Below are 20,693 nucleotides of genomic sequence, written 5' to 3' on the forward strand. Positions count from 1 at the left end.
TCAACATGCTGCAGGTGAGATTCGCAAGTCGTATCTGTAGTGCGGCTATGTACGATGATTGCTCTCAGCATTTACTGATGTGTGCCATTCGGCGAAGTGACCATTGAGTTTTCTAAATTTCTGTATAAGGGACTTCTTGATTACACCACGTTGCTTGCTGGTTACGTTCGGATAAACGCGCGGCCCGTAGTGCACCACGCCCGGAAACCTCTTCTCAACATAAGCGTAATTTATCTGGTTGCGGATAACATCAGTTTTCTCACGAACATATTATCCGAAAGGTAAGGCTTTTGGTTACTGTGACGGCAAATTTTCTTGCGGTTTATACAGGAAAATAGATCAGACGCTGTGTACTCCGGGACGCGCAATACAAACGTACTTGTGTAACGTAATCAGTAAGTAGGTGAGAAAATTTACAGTTCTCTAAAATTGACCTACCGACAACGGTGTCGGAGTTAGCGCAAGGTAATCTAAACGGAAACATTGCCTCGGTTTGCTTGAAAGCGGAACACTCCAAAAAGAATCTCTACCATTTCTCACACGGGAACTGTTTCTAGTTGGACTATCCTTCCAAATTTTTTAAGCCAAGTGACTGTGAAAACGGTGGTGACAGTACCGTCTACCAGAGATTGACTTGGAAATTAGCTTTCCCGTGTAAATCTCTGATGTCCCATTCTGGTCGAATGGTTACCACGATCAGCTTTTTGCCCCGTTTTCGTACCGTCAGTCCTTTCCAATTAAAGCGGCATACTCGTATAAAAAGTGAACTAAACCCACGCGCTGTGTTTTGTTGCAGTTTCTGATATCATCGTCTGGATTCCTGAGAACTAATATTTTACCGGAAAGACAGTGGATTTCTTTATTGTCAACCAAAGACTGATACCTTCACAGTCACCACGGGGTCAAATCATTTATGAGCAGATTTTTGATGGAATGATCCGAAATCATTTTGTATCGAGTACTCCGGACGATGGCGGTTTCCAGTACGGAGGCGTCCAGTTCAGCCGAGATGGGTATAATTCCACGGAAACTAGCCCGGTGGACTGCACCACTAATCCAACATATTATACTGAACGGTTGTACGCTTGTCCTCTGCCACGAACATTCATTCTACCAGTTATGCGCTCGTATATCGACAAGAGCGGACGTTTAAAACGGGGAAGAGGTTCGGTGAGTGTTAGACTAAGTACTCCGCACCAATAGAATTCATCAGTCGGTGACATCTGCCCCATGGTACCTTTCTTTCACCTACACTTTTAGAAACTTCACTACACAGTACGGACTCACGGTATTTTTGCCACTTTACACTATTAAATTTTGAAGTTGCTTGTTGGTAGTTCCGTAGTATTACTGTTCAGTCGGCAAGTATTTCTCAACGTTGCCTAGTTATGATTTTCTGAACCTGCTCCGCGCAGAGTCCTGATGCAGTTCTTCGCGCGGTCGGGGATGCCTTCGCTGTATCCAACCCTCTGACACTCTCCGATGTCAATCTGATGGTGGCATTAACTAGCGGCTCTTTCCAACGGCAGACGCTCACTGGGTGAGAATGTGAAAGAATTTAAGCTTTTGAATATCCGGAAGGTACATTGTGCAACAAATGCTCGCGAATGTCGGACAGGTTGTACAGTATAGTTACCACTTACCCCTGATGTATGCACTGATGTTTTGAGAATAACAGCTTGAGTATAAATGGTCAGCGACTCAGTACTATAGAAGTGCAGCCATAACCATTAAACGCAAATTGGAAGAAAGTGACTGAACGGCTGAAGGAACGTTCCAGCGAAAACCTGGGGGAGGTTTTGCGATGTTAGAGAAAATTTGTGCTCCGGGTTTTGACTCTTTGTTTTTAATCTTTAGGCACGTGGTCGCACAGCTGAAATTCACATTGTCCTACCCAGAAATGGACACCGATAAATACAGATATCTGTGGCGTTACCCCAGCGTTGAGATAATGACACAGCATCTGCAGGACACCGCCTCGTCTGCTCTGGCCACGGATCCATTTTTTTTATGCTGTACGATTGTGCTGTGCTTTATGCCCACTTATCATCAGAGATCCCATACGGTAGGCACAGCAATCGCGTTTCAGGTGCCAAATTAACGCAAATCTTAAGCTTCTTCTGCGTTTCCGATATATTTATTTTCGTTTACAGATAAGTGTCTAATAAAGTGTCGATACCTACATATCAGTATCTATTGAAATTTGAATCATCGAGTGAAAAGCGATGCGCCTGGTTGCTGAAAAAAAGCCCAAAGCCTCTACAGTACCGTAATATTTGCGATGCATTCCAGCTCCATACACGTTCGATTCTCGATATAATCAGTTCTTTTATGTTAACTTTGACAGTTTAAGTGTGTCATAATTCGACGAAGATACTCGTATATTCAGAAGTCTGAGGCGTGCTACCTCACTTTTGGGACGTTTATTTAGCAACACGCTTTCCTGCTACCGTACAATAATAGAAAGAGTTTCACACGGCAACTTCTTGCCATTACCTTTCGGGTTCGCAGAAAATCGATCCCATAAAGACTAAGCATTTCAGTACTGCTCATAATTCCACAGTATTCACTCTGTCTGTGTTTACATTCACTTTACCTTGTGCAAAGTTGTTATGTTGACTTACCGCCTTTAGAAATTTTTAGCGTGCATGCTCCTCGCAGTTCTCTGCCATTAGGACACCATGTTGCGAGCTCTTCCAAAAATTAAAACGATCAAAGAGTGAAAGACTTGACCTGGAGCTGTGGTGAACGAAGTCTTGTACGCGATCTTTGATAAGATGGCGACCGGAAACGTTTCTCTTTGTCGTTCCGTATCTTCACTCACTCGATATTCGTTTGCAGAAGACGAAGATCTCCACAAAAAGGGAATCACCCGATTCCTGGAAGCTGTTTTGGGTTTTTGGACGGTTCTGCTAAAAATTGCTGGAATTTGTCCGTTGTACGAATCGACCCAATCCAGAATACAGACGATGGTGTCGTATTCCTGGATTGTGATCTTCACAGCGATTAAGACAGTTCATTTGGGCGCTGTCACCATTCCCCTGTTTAGGCAGCAATTAACAGGCTCACTCGACAATTTCATTCAGAATGTGTGTTTCATGCAAGGCGACGTGGTGGCATTTTTGTCGGCCGTGTTAATCGCTAAAAATTGGAAACGGATCAAGGTCACCGTGGAGAAGATCCGCGTCTACGAACGATAGTATTTCACCCAATGGGAACCGGCACTTCTGGCGCAGTTAATTCTGGCTATATCGGCTTGGTTAGCCATGTGGTTGTATCAGTTTATCACATCGTCGAACGACTTGATGGCAATGACGGCGGAAACGGAAGCCGGTTTGTGGTCCAGCGCCTACGGGATTACAATTTTTCAAACTTCCCTCACGGCTAAGTATCTCTATTTTATCCTGTACGCAAAACACATTGCATCGTCGTACTACATTATCATGTGGGGATTCGCGGTGTTCGCCATAATCGGGCGGATGCTTTTTCGCATTAAAAACCGAATGGTTCTAAAGAAAGAGGAGGCCATTTCCAACGACGCCATGCAGGATCACTTGAACGTGTGTAATCTGATTAACAGCTTAGCTAAAGAGCTGGGAATCTATATTCTGTTATTCTACTTTTAAATTGTTATGTGGATCTTGTGGGTGATCAATAATCTAACTGGTAAAGACAGCCACATTCTACAACTGGGAACACAAATTCAGAGCGCATGTTTTCTGTCGTCCGTTGTGGCTATTGCAACACTGGCTATGATTTATGTACACGAGCAGGTACGTTTATTTTCCTTAATTTCGACAGAAGTAAGGTTGCAGAACGTTTTTTCATTATCGGAGTACCGTATTTTTCGAATTGAACGCCTCCTCCAAAATTGAAACCTCCTCTATCGTAAAAGGCTCCCCCTACTTTAGCTCAAAAATTTAGTAGCCTTTTCCGCATTAGAGGCCTCCCCCATATACGGCGCATAGCAATAACGCTTGGTTTAAAGGCTTCAAAAATTTAGAAGGCTTCCCCACAATATAAGCCTGCTTTGCGGTATTAGCCTCATCCCGGGCACCTTCGAAAATTAGAAGCATAGGGCTTACAGATATAATTCAAAACTACGGTATATAATCAACTCCCTAAATACCGCAATTATCGAATTTGTGGCTCCCCCCGCAAGCCCCAGGGGGCCGTTATTAAATGTCAAGCTCTGCAAAATGATAAGTACACCGCAAATTTCTTCCTAACAATTATTGTAATTTGATGGGTAAACAGTAAGCGGACATCAGCATAATGTGGTGTTTGTTGAGAAACAGTTGCTTAGGTAAGAATAAGCTCCAAAATGTGTGTTCGTAACGTCGTGTAGTTGGATAAACCGGTAACTATTGCGTTCAGTTTCACTAGAACAGAATGCACAGTTGTTTGAAATATAATGCCCCCTTCCAAAATATGCCGTTTGAAAAATAATGCCACCCCGCTGAAATTACGCCCCCTCCCCGAAATAAGCCCTCTTCGCCATAACTTCGAACTATTTGCACCCCAGGGCCACAAATTCGATAATTACGGTATGCTACCTGTATAGATAGCCGAATGTAACTGATTAGTCATCCCGTTGTACACTCACGTTGGCGTTTTGAATTTTGCCCCGAATAGTTAAGTTTGGGAATTATTGCAGCCAGTCTAAATTTACAAAAGTCAGCTGTGTGGTACTAGCCGAAAAGGTTTGATCTTCCACACTTAGGCGGATATTTCGTACGAGATGCACCGGTTGATCGATAAGGAAACCGATCAAGAAAGACGTGCGCAACTGCTCGGCCATCTCTACCGTGCGACCCATAAACCCATCGGGTTTTCGCTGGCCGGTATCGTCGTAGTAAATCGAACCTTCATCGGCACGGTAAATCACGTCATAGCACCGCTATCATCACAATCCTGATCGTTATACATGAAGACTATGTAATTCCAGATGGTGGGGATACTGTTTTCCTATGGTACCTTCATCTTGCAGCTAAAAGAAACCCGGGAGAAAACGAGCTGACTTCGTCCAGGGCGACGAATCACGGAGTCAACATTTCGGGATGCAATATTAGCGGATGATTTTCGATTTCACATGCTTTTGCTTTTGCTTATGGATGTGAAATACCGTTAAGTAACGGCATTGCTTAGTCTCAAAGGGTAGTAAAGCACTCGTATTTAGGGCTGCGAGCATAGAAAAAGCATAAATGACGACAATCTTCATCCATAAAGCTGCTGTATTAATAAAAAAATTATATTATTTATTTTTGAGCTGAGCCGGTGTTCATACGGTTCTGCATTCCGCTGACACGAATCCCATCGTAATTCCAAGAGTGACTAAAATTTCTTCCGCGTAATACTTTCGCGGATATTCTGTATATCTGTACTGGAATTTTTCCGTATTGCTGCCAGCTGAAACCCGGTTCAAGTTCTTAACATTGTCATCTTGCTTACGGTGATAGCATGATTTACATCTTATACTTTTCTACTATTTTTGCTTGGTCACGGTGTCTGGAGGATGAAAATGTCGAGAATGATTTGTAGTTGTAGACTTATAGGTAATATTACGTGTTCGAATATACCTACAGCAACACCGTCTCAAAGGTCAATAATTTGAAGGCGTATCACAAAGAGCAAACTTTGTACACTTTTTCCTTCTTACTCGCCGGTTTTGCTAGTTTCGCATGGTTAAGTAAGCCGTGGACTGGACACAAGATTGTTAAGTTGATAACCGTACACTGATGAAATTGTCAACCGAGATTATTATGATTGCAAAATTGTCGGGCGGCGCATAAGCAGCTGTACACAGCACTACACATACAAACTAAAACGTTTCAGAGCTAAAGTATTTTCCACGCTCTTCTCTTTGGATACGTGAAGTCACCTATTTGTTTCGGAAGTAGCTGGGAAAACAATGGAAAACATATTAGCATTATCGTTGGCATTATTGTTCTGCGGCTGGATAGCTGCACCGGCAGAGTGTTATGTGCAAACACTTTATCAACTTCCGAATTCTACTGAAAATCATTCCACTTTTAAGACTACCGGTAACCTGAACTGCGGGTTTTTGCCGTCTGTTATATTTTAACTGTTCCTGTTCTGTGTTTGTAGAATTTAACGAATCCGTAATAACGGCCAGCCTGTGTACGGAAGGAAGTTCAACCAGTGAACAGCAAAAGCTCTTTTCCGAACATGGGAAATTAATGGGCTATGTCCGATTTTACTTGCTGGCCCAGGATATCGCCCCGCTTGAGGAACCGCAAATGGGAAAGCTTGCGGAGTTTGAGGGCCTTTTAAAATTGACAGGAAGCATCGGCTGGCACGATGTAACGATTTTATCTAGTAATCATTCGGTCGGCGAACTGGAATCGGCGCTTGAGCATGCCTGGAAAATCGAATTCGGTACGAAACCTCAAATTCATGGAATTCGGCCAATTTTCGCCAGTCCAGTAAAAGCTGCCTGCAGAATTTCGCGGAGTATGAGCTCAACCAGCGTGACCTTTTTTATTGGCAGATGCTTATGCGACGGCGCGCAATATAAGCCGCAGTGCCATGGCTATCCGGATATTCTGGAATTTAAACGAAGGCGACACGTTAACTACTTCTGGGTAGCTTTTATCATAAATCTGCACATCTTTGCTTAATACGCTCAGCGTGTTACGCTGCGCTTTAAGGAGGTATGAAGGTATAATAAAAATATTATGATTAATTACAGATTTCCTATTTCACGCATCGTCTATATGGTAGCAATTTCGGATCCGGGTGAGATTGAAAAGCTACACCAAACCGCGCCCACCAACGAGGATTTTCGTCTGATACAGCGTATTCCGCATCCATCTAAAGCCGACTTCTCGTTACGAATGAAGGAGAAAGGCATACAAATCTACGATAAAGAGCTCTTTTATGCCAGCTACTTGATCGTTAAAGGTCACCCTCAAAGCTTGAATGTGTCTCAGTTACGAAATGAATTGGTAACAGAGTTAAAGAGCTCTCAAGACGCCGTGCAGCCACCCTGTGTGGCTGCTGGGACACTGGATGTGCTGATCCGAACTCCGATTCATCACGTTCTCATTTCCAACAGTACAAACGGGTCTTATTCTCAGTAAGCGGGGGAAAATGCGTAGCGCCAGTTATTTCGTAGATTTAATTTTCTCTGATTGATTTGCAGGTGGGATGTTAGCCTCGTTTACTACCATGCCACAACTAATGATAAAGTGAACATTTACTGGCAATCGGAACTGGAGCCAGAAGATAGCCCAATTAAGCGTGTGTCAAAACAGGAGATACATCAACGTGAGAGCCGGAACTTTTCCTTCAATTATTACATCCAGCCGGGAATGTCGTTTCGCATGTACACCTCGGGACCGGTTAATTTCCAATCCTTCGCGCAGATCGAGGCCGTCATATCAAAGCGACTGAACCAAAAACTAGGTAAAACAGTTTCTTGACATACATAAATCTACAAAACGCATACCAGAACGAGCATCCCGTGTAACAATCCATGCACAAGACATGCACCGGAAACCGAATACAAATATCATAGCAGACAACACTACTCGCGCTTTTCTCGTTGCATTCAAATGACAATGTGATTATCCTTCAAACACCAAATGAAACGACTAGCAGAAAACTCGTTCTACAACTACAACTACCACCAAGAAACCTAAGATTAAAAATCAAATTCAAGGAACCGAGAACGTCCGTAGGGGCCCCGGTTCGGTAGAGTTTCGGCAGATAATGTGTCCCGCAGAATGTCCAAAGCCGCTGTCGCACTGTTGCAGACAATCTCAACACTAAAACGCATTTCTAAGACGCACTGCATATTTTCCTTTAAACACTTCTTACAATACTGTAAACGTGAACCAATATCCTAAAAAAACCAAAAACGATTAAGTGCAACCGTCCGAGTTGCAACATGTTGCCCGTTGCGCCTTGGACAAGGCCTGCGTTTCTTGGGTGATGGTTTCAACTTTCATTGACAGCGTACGTATTTTAAGCTGTGGTGTTTTCTACAGTATGAATAAATAAAGCCAAAACCATAATGCAATAAATAAAATTTTTAGTCCGAGAGGGTCAGTCGGTCAAGGTCGTCATCTGGAATCCGGACATGAACAACACGGGTGTCGTTGATTTTTTCGTCGTGCTGGAAACCGACGATGACACATCTTTCCCGCTGAATCCCACTCTATTCTACGCTCAGCAGATTTATGCACATCTCGAAGGACTGAAAACTGGCGTGGGATGCTATCCAGGCGCTGTTGAACATGTGCGGGAAGACGTTGTTTTGAGCAGCCACCCAGTCCCACAAACGGAGCGCTGTCAAACACGGAATTTCTGGAAAGATTGTCAGGAAGGCCGGATAACCTATGGTCGGGCCGAAGAAATTTACGAGTGCCCGTTACAAGAAAATTTCGCTATCTACCTCTTAGCTCGCCATACTGAACTGCCGGCAAGATTGGTTTTCCAAAGAAACGTACGGTTAATTTTTTGATTTTATGTGGTTTATCAATGTTTATAGTCGGATACGGTGATCGAGGGATTCGTAAAAGCCGCCATTGCCGAAACCAATCCATTGACAATCGATAACGCCCGCTTCACTGTTGCCCTTACAAAACAGCAGCCAATTTTTCGAACCATATTAGGGTCCAGTTTCAACGCTCCAATAACACTGAGCATGCTTGCCGACGAAGACGCTCCTCAGCAACGAGAGCCACATATGTAAGCGGGATGAATCAAAAGCATGAATCTTTTTTCAGAGTACGGCACGGCACAATCGGCAGCACTAGTTCCATACTCGTACATGTGGTCGTTGAATCGTAATATTGCGATAATAATTACCATGCATTTACAAGACCCAACTTGCGCATTTCCGCCATTTCGCCGGTAATACTGGCTTCTGATCCTTTTAGACAGGCTTGTATTTCTCTTATAGTGGCCAGGCCGTCCGCTTTGATTTCTCCCTATCTTTGACTAATGCGCCAGTCAACGGAATTCAGAATTTATGGAAATTTCCCCTTCAGCGGATTGCTCAAGAACTCGCGACATATAACCATGACATGTAAGAGCAGTACAACCCGAACTCGCCAACCGAGAATCGCGCCATGAAAATAAGAGGGCGTAAATGAAATGGGTAACTGTCCGTTTTTTTCAGTATTATATTCCATCCGGATGCCTCTTTCCGCCTGTACACAAATCCGCCAATCAGCATGCAGTCGCTCCTGGCCTTTGGAGATCAGATTAGCCAGCATACTCGCGGTGAGATTCTGTCGTCGTTTTGTATTGATGTTTTCTTAGGGTCACAGCACCGTCATGCGTCAGCGTGCAACCGATACGTTTAACCTACGATTTGTCGGGTTGAAATCAAATTTTCAAGCTTTCAAAATTAAATCTGGAATTAAATTCATCTCAAAATCAAGAGGGCCTGCAAACGTGTTGATATGAAATGAAAAATAATTTTGTACTATATATTACAATAATACAATGTACATAATGAAATAATTTTAAGCGTAGAAAACCACAAAAATGAATGGAAATTTGACATATGGCAGCTGCCGATATGCTGAACATAAGCGAAAAGACTATTTATTTTAATCATGCTAGCGTCTTAAAAATCATCAGAGCGTTTTGCAAATAATAAAATTAATATTTCGTTTCAAACTATACTGTAAGGACAGCAAGACCAACAAGTAATCTGCACGAAATTGGCGATAATTAGAGAATCCCCCCTGCACGGCAAAAATGTCGTGTACAAAAACGTCCGAACGAACGAAGCATTCGGTGGACGTTTTGGTCGGTTACAGTCGTGTGCCTAGGTTCTCGCCGGTCTCAATCATTTCCCGGCAAACCGGCGAACTTGATACAATCAACAATGTCCAGTAGTGCGTCACTGTGCAATACTTGGGGCGCTGTGTTTATAGTTTCAGTCTCTGATATCGTCGTCTGGATCCCGGAAAATGAGCATTTCAACGGCAAGACGTTGGATTTCTTTATTATCATCCCAAGAGGTTGGGTCTCGAATATCTTACCTTCCAAGTCACAGCGGGGTGAGACTGTATATCGGGCGATTTTGGATGGAATGTCCCGCGATTATTATCTGTCGGGTGCCGAGAGCATAATGCGTTTCAAACACGGAGGCGTTGAACTCAACTTCCTGGAGACTAATTCCTCCGAATCAGGCCAGGCGAACTGCGCACAAAATCCAACATATGCGGAGCGATTGTACGCTTGTCCTCTTCCCAGAACATTCGATCTGCATCTTGTGTATTATTATCAGCGAGGGCGTTCAAATCAGCGAGCAGATCTGGTGAGTGTTCAGCTATCTCACAGGAATAAATTCTGACAAAAAATCTGAGAAGGGCAAAAATATGAGCTTCATTGATTGCCCCTCACAACGTGTGCGACCTCCGATCAGCAGTGAGAAAAACAAGGTTTTCTTTGATTAGCGAGCATGTAATATAGGATGATGCATCGGCCCATCACTAATTTTTATTGTGCTCACTTTTACACAGTCTTTTTGCTCCCGGGTAATTTGGTTAGCAGTCTAGTTATGTACGTGTACTAAATGTACATAATTCCATTACTGCATAGTATCACTGTACGTACTATTTACTCGTGTAAACATTTGTGAGCAAGGAGAACGCTGTACGTTATTTTGTGATCAACAGAATTCGGAGGCGGTTCTTCACGCGGTCGGTGATGCATTTAACGAAGCCAATCCTCTGTCACTCCCCGGTGTCAATCTGACGGTGGGATTGACGGGCCGCTCTGATAACCAGCAGACAATAACTGGGTAAGAAAATTGCTGATTCCAGTCCTTGACGGAATGTCTGTACACCACAAAGCTGCCCGCTTCTTTTGCGCGGGTTTTAATTTTTCCGGATTCCGGCTGCGTTGTTTTGTTGACATATATGACTGCTTACTACCCTGATGCAAATGAATTCGATTTATAGGAGCATCAATAAGTTCTGCTTAAACCACCGAGCACAGTAAAACAAAAGTTCACTAAAAGCAAGCTTTACTAGGCAAACAACTGCGGCGCTCCGAAAATTCCCAATTCAGATGCTGATTTTATTTTTTGACTTATCTAGGCAAACAGTTACCCAGTTCGTTTTTACGCTATCCTACCCGGAAATGGATGCCGATAAGTGCCGCTACGTGTGGCGCTACCCTAGCGATGACATTATGACGAAGCACCTGCAAAATACCGCCTCGGCCGCTAAGGTCACGGATTCGTTCTTTAATACTAAGTGATGATGTTTGATTATAATTGCGCTGGCATTCATCGCCATTAATCCAGACACCAAGTTTACCGTCGTGCAGTGCTCTAGATCTGCAACTTAAAAAAATTTATTTACTGCAATTTTATGCTTTTTAAACGTCGATGAATTGATGGTTTAATAAGGTATCACCACTTTTGCTGATACAGTTTGTGAATGTAAAAGTAATTTTTCTATTCGCAGTTAATTGGAAATGTCTTGCGATTATTGTACCCTCGATGCGTCTCGAACAATAATTTACAAAGCCTTTTGTGAGTACGAGTCTATAATTAACGTACCGGGTAGATGCATAACAAGTAAGTAATTCCGTTGGACGGAGACCAAGGATGTACCGTGTACAGTACACGACTGCACAGATACGTACTGGATTATGTACATCATTCACGTTAACTTGGCTAGCCGCAACATAGAACAAAAAGTGCGCATAGGCGGATTTTTGTGAAGTACGTATATACATACTTAAGAATTAAATTAAAAACCAGGTCTTCGAAGCTACACAAGTCTCCCAAGGTTTTCACCTGCCATTAAACGGTGACCCAGTAATTACGTACCTTGATGTTTGATTCTGGATCCTCGTGATATCTATTACCTTTCTTAATTTCTTTTTGCACGTCCTTTCCAAATCCCATAATAAAATTAGCTGTTACTGTATTCATTTTTACGTAGGCGCTGCACGGTTGAAACGGGCAAGCCTAATATAACATATGGCAGACGTACGTACTGTAGTTTGTCTATATATTATATTAGTATAGGATCCAACGTGTAACTGAAAAGTCAGGATGATTCTGTCTGTTCTGAGCTTTTGCGTTTGTCTATTCTCTAACGGGGAAAAGATGGAAAGTAAAGGACACTAAAGGTCAGCCTCAATCCTGCCTTTTCAGTTGCCGATTCCCTGTCGGATTCCCATTCGAGTAGTGAAGAGATGCTGTGCATCAGTGTATGTATCGCAAAGCTAGACGGTCGGTATTCCAACAGCAATCATACAATCGTAGGCAGCAGGCTTGCATTCGTATTGTTCTACCACAGTATTAGCGGATGACTCACCTCACCCTCCACACTATCTGCGCTCAGAAAAAAATTATTGAACTGGAACACTTAACTGCTCGTTTCCCAGGACTGGAATGCTGTGTTCAGGATGAATAGTGCATGTCAAAATAACGTATTGCTATACATCAGAAAAGGTCAGGCATTCCGAAATTCTACCCAGAAAAATCCACGTTGCGACTAGACAACTCGTACGCAGATGAACTCATGGTTCCGATTTAAGGGATTTGGCCCGGCACTTGGTACCAAATTGAGGTACATAAACGGGAATTCTCGCTGTCGCGCACTCGTAAACACTTTTTTGCATTGCTTTATGACATTTTGATTTTGTAGCCAAAGGTTTATATACGTAGGCGTGAAATCCGTTTGCGCGCGCAACATCCGGTTCGGGAGTTATTATTGAAATAATATTCCAAAAGTTTGAACGCGCGGAGGTGCACCAAACGTTTCATTATGAACCGATACTCTTTAAATTTTGCACCAAAACGCCCATTATTATGAAGATCGTTTTGGTACCTAACCAGCTTTCTACCATTTTTTCAACTTTTAAATTAATTTTTAAAATTTTTGAATTTCATTTGCAGTCGTGCAAAAGAAATTCTTTTGCACGACTGCAGTGTTTTACAAAGAAAGCCTAAATAGATCGAAAAACTGCACCCATGTCACCGGTGTAGCCATAATGAAAGGGAACACTGGAAGCGATGGTCCAGTGGTATGGGGGCAGTTTTTCGATCTATGAAGGCTTCCTTTGAAAAACACTGCAGTCGTGCAAAAGAAATTCGGTGAGACAGTATAATTTAGCTTTTTTTAAAATTTTTTCACTGCATATTTTTATTATGTATTAATGATATAACCACCGCCTACGTATTTAATTCCTCTACGGAGGAATTGTCACGAATGTGTTTTGTATACGTAATACATCTACTGATACATCTGCACTCGAAAATGTATGGCTTGCTTTTTGAATTCCAAACATTCTCTTGTAGTTAGTTGTACTTGTAGACTTGTAGGTGTTGTTACCCGAAAAAAGGGGCTATTTCGAATGGCCCTTACTGGATAAACGCTGATTAAGTCGCTTAAAGTCATATTCTGCACAGTTGGTAAGGTGAGAAATAAAATGTTTTGCCAATCATCTGCCAGAAGCACAGTGCCATATAGTTGCATGCCAATGCATACAGCTAGAAAAAAAATTTTAACGACATTTCTTTCCTTTGTCACGCTCTCTAACATTGTAACAACAACCAGCAGTTATGCAATAGGCCCTCCACAAAGGCACGCGACTCGGTCATGCAAATCCACACGCCACCAGTGACGCGTTGTAAGTATTTGCGGCTAGCATTGTCGATACGTTTGTCTTCCTGCATTTAATTGCAGGCAGTATTTCAGGCCTGCCATTGGATTTGGAATTTGGCGGAAAATCGATCCTTTTCGAAAGCCTAGGCGGTTACCCGACATCCGCCAACAGTACCGGGTTCACGGTGTTTACATTCACTTTACCTTATGCACAGCTTATATTGAGTTAGGTATTTACACTGCATCAGCATTTTAACCACGCACGCTCGTTTACTGTGAGGACTATATGGCGTACACGATATGCCGGAACTCTTCCTGTATCCGTTGCATTAGATCAAAGAGCGAAGAATATTTCGAACTGGCTCCGAAAAATACCTGTTCAATATGCTGATAGATTCTTTGTCCAAAAACTTGTCTTTCTGTCAATCCGTGTCTTCGACCGAACCTTCGGGCCGATTCTCATTTGTAGACCGTACAAATCCCAGCAAGAAAACCATCACACGCTTCCTGGATATTTTCCTTGGTTTCTGGACGGTTCTGCTGAAGATAGCCGGAGTGTGTCCACTATACGAAAAAACCAAGTCTACGCTACAGACGCTCTTGGCGTGCTCCTGGATCGTGACCTTTATGGCTATGAAAACCGTTCATTTGGGCGCTATCACCATTCCACTGTTCCTCCGACAATTAACCGGCTCACTGGATAATCTTATTCAGAATGTGTGTTTTTTGCAAGGCGACCTGGTGGCGCTTCTCTCGGCCGCCTTGATCGCCAAAAACTGGAAAAGAATCCGGGTCAACGTGCAGCAGATCCGCGGTTATGAGCGGCAGTATTTCAGCCAACGGGAACCGGCACTGTTGACACAGTTAACTGTAGCTATGTCGGTGTGGATGGCCATGTGGTGCTATCAGTATATCATTTCTTTGGAAGACTTGATGGCGATGACAGCGCAAGTGGAAGCCGATTTGTGGTCCAGCGCTTACGGGATAACGAGTTTCCAAACGATACCCGCAGCGAGATACGCGTATTTTGCCCTATCGGTGCTGCACCTTGCCTCGTCATACTATATCATCATGTGGGGCTTCACGGTGTTTGCCATCACCGGGCGGGTGGCGTATCGCATCGGAAAACGAATAGTTTTGGAGAAAGATGATACTATTCCTAATGACGTCATGCAGGATCACATGAAAGTGTGCAATTTGACTGACAGTTTATCGGAAGAGCTGAGCAGCTATGTTCTGTTGTTCTACTTCCAAGTCGTTATGTGGATATTGTGGGTGATCAATAACCTGGCTGGTAAAGACATCAGCGTTCTACAAGTGGGAACACAAATTCAAAGCGTTCTGTTCTTATTTTACGTTGTTGTCATTGCAACTTCGGCTATGATTAATGTGCATGAACAGGTTAGTCATTTTGCAAACGTTACCTAGCGGGATTGTTTGTTAGAGACCGCTTCTTTCTGTTCAGCGTTAGCGATGTGTCAGCCCAAACCAAAGGCGAAAGCCAATGATGTTTTTTTCTTAAAAGCGAGTAGGAGTAAAATATTCATTCGTAGACGGATATTTCCCATGAGATGCACCGGCTAATCGATGAGGAAACTGACCTAGAGAGGCGCCAGCAACTGCTGGGCCATCTGTACCGTGCGACCCACAAGCCTACAGGGTTTTCTTTAGCCGGTATCGTCCTGGTAAATCGATCTTTTATTGGCACGGTAAACACTATTCGCATCTTTTAATGCCACAGTCAGTTTAAGCCTTATGAACTGCTGGTGCTTGTAGATAACTGGGGTTTTATTCTCCTACGGCACCTTCGTCTTGCAACTGAAAGAATCTCGAGAGGGAAACGGATTAACTTTGTCAAGTGCCAATCCCGGAGACTATATTTTGCGACGTAATATTAGTGGGTGACTTTTGGATGCTTTGGTTTTGATTTGATAGCTTGATTTTTGGCAGGGGATAAAAGGTGGCAGTGGCACCTGCCACTGGCAGTTGCCGCTGGCAGTGGCATCTGCCACTACCGGGTCTGGCAAGCGATAAAACGTGGCAGTTGCCACAATACTAAAATCCGTCGTAGGTGACTCTGGTCACGTCCGGTCACTTCGGCAGCGGTAAATTTCAGGAATACGCGACTCACGTTTTGTCAAGTGCCCACACTTTGGTGTCAAAAAATTAAAACTTTTGTAACGCTTCTTAGGGAGTGGAAAAGATCGTAATATTTGACTCGTTAGATTCTTAGATTATTTCTGTTTTTTTAATTATGCACTAGTTGTAATGTTAAAAAGCAATACACGGAAGTGTTTCCGCCGACCATTTCTTTGCTTGGGAAATTCAAAGTTTCCAGACATGAAAGAGTATAACAACTTCATACCTAACCAGCTTAAATCAGCTGGAGTAGCTACATGATTTGTTAGCCTGTTTGTCCCCCTCTTGGGGACAGGAGAACAAAGAGGCATCCGAAAAGATTATGTTTAGACCCTAAGATCAGCCCATCAAATGTTTTAGTACGATGGGTATGCTAGGAAACTGCTTTTTACTTCTATAGCCGTGTGATTAGTTTTCTGAGTTTATCGTCTCCTGGTTTCTCAGATGCTTTTGGTTCTTTTAAGACAACTGAGAAAGCGCAAGTTTTTCTTAGGTTTATAGGTTTTAGTAGATTTTTTAAGTTTTATTTCTAGGCACTCGTATTTCAGTCTTTTTAAATTTCTTTGGTTTTATTATCCTAGAATGTTTTCTGAGGCTTCTTAGGTTTTCTAGGTTTCTTAGGTTTCTTAGGATTCTTAGGTTTTTTTGTCTTATGGTGCTCTTTTTAAGCGAGTTTCCTAATTTACTGTTCGCATTTCTGATTTATAACTGTATGGTCGTGTTGTAACCATGCAGGAACTAGGAATTTTTGGGTTTAGCCCTGTTTAGCTTCTGCTTCGATATCTCGAAAAGTTTTCAGTTTCCTCACTGGGGACCAAGATTTTTAGATTCAGGAGTAAAATTCACGTATAAACTCAAAAAATTAGGTCAGTAGGTCGCGCCCGGTGGCTGGTATAATACTAGTATATCTTGATGAGGGTTAACGGGAACAGCATTCATGAGCTAAGAGTCTGAGACAAACGTGATCTACAACCTGTAAACAGATTTGTAAATAACTAATCTCGACTCTGGAGGTGATTTTCAAAGACCTGCATTATATTAACTGAATTAATAAGATATTCATTAAAAGGGAAGTTTCGATTGAATGTAGGCGAAATGGGTGGATTGGGAGTGCTTCAGCCAAAATGTTATGTAACAGAAGTGATGATGTATGAACTAAACAGGGGCCTAAGAAGCTTGGGCAATCTAAAGAATCGAAGTAAGCGTTAGCCCGCTACTATTGCCAGTACAGGTGACACTCCCGGTAATCACCGTAATTGAGATGACTTAGGCCTTGTCCCGAATTCGAAGCGAATCTCATTATGGTACGGTTGCTCAACCGCACGAGGTGGCTGTATGCAGTGGCCACGCCTACAGATACGGTACGCGAAGCCACCTCGCGAGGTGGAGTTGCTGTATCGCAACGAGATTTGAATTCGGGACGAGGCCTTAGTATGGCAAAGGGCCGATAAAGTTTTGTAAAGTTTCACAAACAATTCGGCATATGAATGTTTGTGTTGATTGTGCATTACAACTGGGACGTATTTCGCATTTCTGGCAACTGCCAGATTTTATCGTTTGCCAGACCCAGTAGTGGCAGATACCACTGCCAGTGGCAACTGCCATTGGCAGGTGCCACTGCCACCTTTTATCCCCTGCCTTGATCCTTTTAAAAAAAATAATGTGTGGACAGTTGCGATGTGCCCCTTAAAAACGCCCGGGTGATAACATTTTCTCGCAGCGCAATCTCGCATCGATAAGTATTTCTGCGAAACCTTTTTTCCGTTTAATACGTCCCACTACGCACAAAGTGGGATGATGTGTGCCAGGAACAGTACATGGTAGATAATATAAACACCTGCTTAAAGGCTACTTTTTTCTCGTGACGATTACTTCACAAAGTCTGTTGAAAACAGCTTTCGATTAAGGAGCATCGTTGCAAAGAATGATCAAGAAAGAAGACAAACTGAATTCGTGGTAGAAGATTTAGTTGTTATGTACGCATATAAAATACCATAATTTATTAGTAAGACCGTGGTTACTTTATTAGGATAATGCGACTGTCGAGGTTGGGGAGCGATGGTTCTAGTATTCAGGCTGTTAAGCTAGTTGACTGGATACGAATCGAATTTACCGAGTGTTGATCGTGGATCGTAACATTGCAGCTTGCCAGCTACACGGTATAACCAAGCTCAACAGCAGCTCCAGTTCTTGAACTACAGGCTTAAGCCAGGATTCAAGATTACTAGGCAATATTCGCTTCACACATTCCTCAATTGAACAGCAGTAGAGAGTAATAGAACGGTCCAGCCTGCAAGGTCATTTTTCGATGCGATATTTTCACGAACAGCTCTCGGCTTTGAGGCATTTGTGGACTAGTTTTTACTTAAAACGACGCGGAGACAACCGCAACCGTGGTCTTCTATGCCAAACATAAGGGAGGCAAATTAAGGAGCCCGTTAGTGTCCAGTTTCCAGCGAAGACCTTTTCAAAAGCAACATTTTCTGGGTAACTAGCGTCTTACAGTGCACATAAAAGCTACGTCTCAAATTGAATGGGATACATATTGGTTCTATTTAGAACACCATAGCCTGCATTTAAAAAAGTTTTGATCCGTCTTTTGAACACTTTTCAGTTACACTCAACACTATCGGAATACGGACGAGCCCAAAGGCTGGGTCGTTCATCATGGTGTCGCATTGTTGTGTTATGCGCATAACTTAGTACTTTTAAAGTATTTCTCGTTTTTCGTGTAATAATCGTGACTGCGCTGCAAGTCAGTAGCGGTCAAAGCAACGGTAATGTGGATTATTATATGTAGTTCGAAGCAAATAATAACAATGTACGAGCTACCATATTTTTGTCTGCCGCTTGAGCCAGGAAAGCTTATTGAACCGGAAATCCATAATCCACAAGCCTTTCAGCCGTAGTCAACGTTCAAGCATCCTGTGACGCATGGCAACATGTGCCAGTGCAATGTTATATTAATTCCTTGTTACATTTGTTAGTTTACGTATTTAGTTGCGTAAGTATTAAAGAGCACGACGCTCCACGTCGTGACACATCCCCACGGAATGCTAATCCACTGTTACTCTGTTTCACCTTATTATTTACACAGTCAACGGGACAAACCCCGAAGGAATTCTTTTGACGATCTATTGTCATGTGGCAGTATTTCAGCACACTTTAAGCAGAAGTTCAGCATACTTCAGGTGCACGCACAGCGCACACCCACACTATATAACACCTATTCTTTCACTGTAAAGTGGATGGCACCTTGACTTTCCTTTTGACACTCTCGCTGTATCTACAACGTGTAACACTTGAGCTGTTTAAGTTAAATAGGAGTAGAACAGCCTTCCCAGGCGAGTTGTGACACTTCAGCAAAATTTCAGGCAAACTTACAGTTTGTTACAGGATTTCATAGTGTCAAAGCCTGAGGAATAACTACGATGGAATTTAAAACAGAAATGACCGAAACCGGCAGGTTGAAAAATTACGAGAGTAAGTGCCGGGGTTGCTTGTTAAAATGCATAAGCGTTTACTCGGCCATTCTGCGAGTTTGTGGTTTTGGTTGTTTTCCTATCCGGCAGTCGTGTTTAAAGCATCCTGCTAATAACTGCATCTGGTTACGTGTTGCTACCGCCTTCTGGAGAGCCGCGGTCGGGGTTTACTTTGCGCTGATAATTTGTTCGTCTGCCCTTAATACTTATCGTCGAATCTGTGCTTTCTCCGAGCGAAAGTGGGATGTAATAACTCAAAACATTTTAAGCGCTTCTGTTGGAATCTTCGCTCAGGCGGGTATGTCGATAATGTTCTTATATGCCACTTGGAGACACAACGAGGTGATGCACAAAATAGGTCACATCGATCATCTCGGAATCCGATACCTTACCACACGGTACAAAAGGTCATTCTACGCGTGTGCAATTATATTGTCCACACTGCTCGCCGCCATCTTTCTGTGGCGCTTTGTGCCATTAATCAACGGGACATTTATCACCGGCAACGTCACGAAGGATTTCGGAATTCTATGGGCTTTGGCGGGCCTGCAATACAGTCACCCAGCTGTGTTTTTCTGTGCACAGGTGCTTTTTGTATTGTTCAACTTCGTCTATTTGGGATCGATTGCCGCTTACCAAATTATGACCATCATTACCGCGGGAGGCGCTGCGTTGTCCTTCCACGCATTACAGCACTGTTGCAAATCGGCTGTGAAAAAGGGCGACTTAAAAACAGTGAAAACGATATTAAACGACCACGCCCTATTAAGCGATGAAATAGCGGAGCTGGACGGTTTTCTGACATTTCCTCTTTTTATGCAATACACATTCTATGTTTTGTGTTTATTGAGGGGAATTTCGGCACTCAGCGACAGCAGTACAGACATTCGTGCTGAGGTTGACCTTTTCGGCGTGGCTGTTGTTTTAATTACAGTTTTTACCACCTGCTTCGTAATGACTAACACCCAGGTATAATTAAGCGTGACAACTGGTCGATTCGATCATTTAAATTATAATTTTGTGGATTAGATTCAGGCTAAATAAGGTTAGTTACACTTGGTTTCTTCTAGGCGGAATCCGTAGTGGCCCTATTGTTTAAACTCCTCCGCACTGACCTAGATCAGAAGGAGTACTGCTGGTTGTCCTCTTACATTCATAAGATCCAAACGGATCGCGTTGGATTCACCGTGGGAACGTTTTTTCTGATTGATCGAACGTTTGTGCTATCGGTACGACAATATAGGCTGATCTTTCAAACACGCTTTTCGTTGCCAAAATGCTTCATTAGTAATCTTTCGGTATGTCAATGATTTCTTGTCACCCATGATTTTCATTTGCAGCTGACAGGTGCGATTATCACTTACGCGATCATCATTCTGGAAATGAATGGTAAAGAACATCCGGAAACCACGCAGTCTGGAGTTGACTTTGCATGCGAAAAGTGCCTCTATATAATGAATAC

The 20,693-nt window shown here is 42.9% G+C and overlaps 2 protein-coding genes and 1 long non-coding RNA gene across 3 annotated transcripts; all 3 read left to right on the top strand.

Moving 5' to 3' along the window:
- The first annotated feature begins 1,446 nt into the window (after positions 1 to 1,446).
- On the top strand, positions 1,447 to 2,738 carry LOC129590054 (uncharacterized). Its single transcript, XR_008690686.1, has 3 exons — positions 1,447 to 1,540; positions 1,858 to 2,065; positions 2,644 to 2,738. It is a non-coding gene; the product is annotated as an uncharacterized LOC129590054 (long non-coding RNA).
- Positions 2,739 to 3,486: 748 nt separating this feature from the next.
- Positions 3,487 to 5,076, top strand: LOC129590058 (uncharacterized). Its single transcript, XM_055485032.1, has 3 exons — positions 3,487 to 3,773; positions 4,724 to 4,879; positions 4,949 to 5,076. The coding sequence occupies exons 1-3, from the start codon at positions 3,633 to 3,635 to the stop codon at positions 5,018 to 5,020; spliced, it is 369 nt and encodes a 122-aa protein (XP_055341007.1). The 5' UTR covers positions 3,487 to 3,632; the 3' UTR covers positions 5,021 to 5,076.
- Positions 5,077 to 5,793: 717 nt separating this feature from the next.
- Positions 5,794 to 11,506, top strand: LOC129589988 (uncharacterized). Its single transcript, XM_055484931.1, has 12 exons — positions 5,794 to 6,044; positions 6,109 to 6,399; positions 6,512 to 6,605; positions 6,713 to 7,099; positions 7,166 to 7,428; positions 8,061 to 8,446; positions 8,516 to 8,715; positions 8,930 to 9,055; positions 9,149 to 9,252; positions 9,915 to 10,300; positions 10,662 to 10,786; positions 11,085 to 11,506. The coding sequence occupies exons 1-12, from the start codon at positions 5,912 to 5,914 to the stop codon at positions 11,245 to 11,247; spliced, it is 2,658 nt and encodes an 885-aa protein (XP_055340906.1). The 5' UTR covers positions 5,794 to 5,911; the 3' UTR covers positions 11,248 to 11,506.
- The last annotated feature ends 9,187 nt before the right edge of the window (positions 11,507 to 20,693 follow it).

This window comes from Paramacrobiotus metropolitanus, unplaced genomic scaffold, assembly GCF_019649055.1.
Source record: "Paramacrobiotus metropolitanus isolate TYO unplaced genomic scaffold, Prichtersi_v1.0 Parri_scaffold0000038, whole genome shotgun sequence".
NCBI classification, from domain to species: domain Eukaryota; kingdom Metazoa; phylum Tardigrada; class Eutardigrada; order Parachela; family Macrobiotidae; genus Paramacrobiotus; species Paramacrobiotus metropolitanus.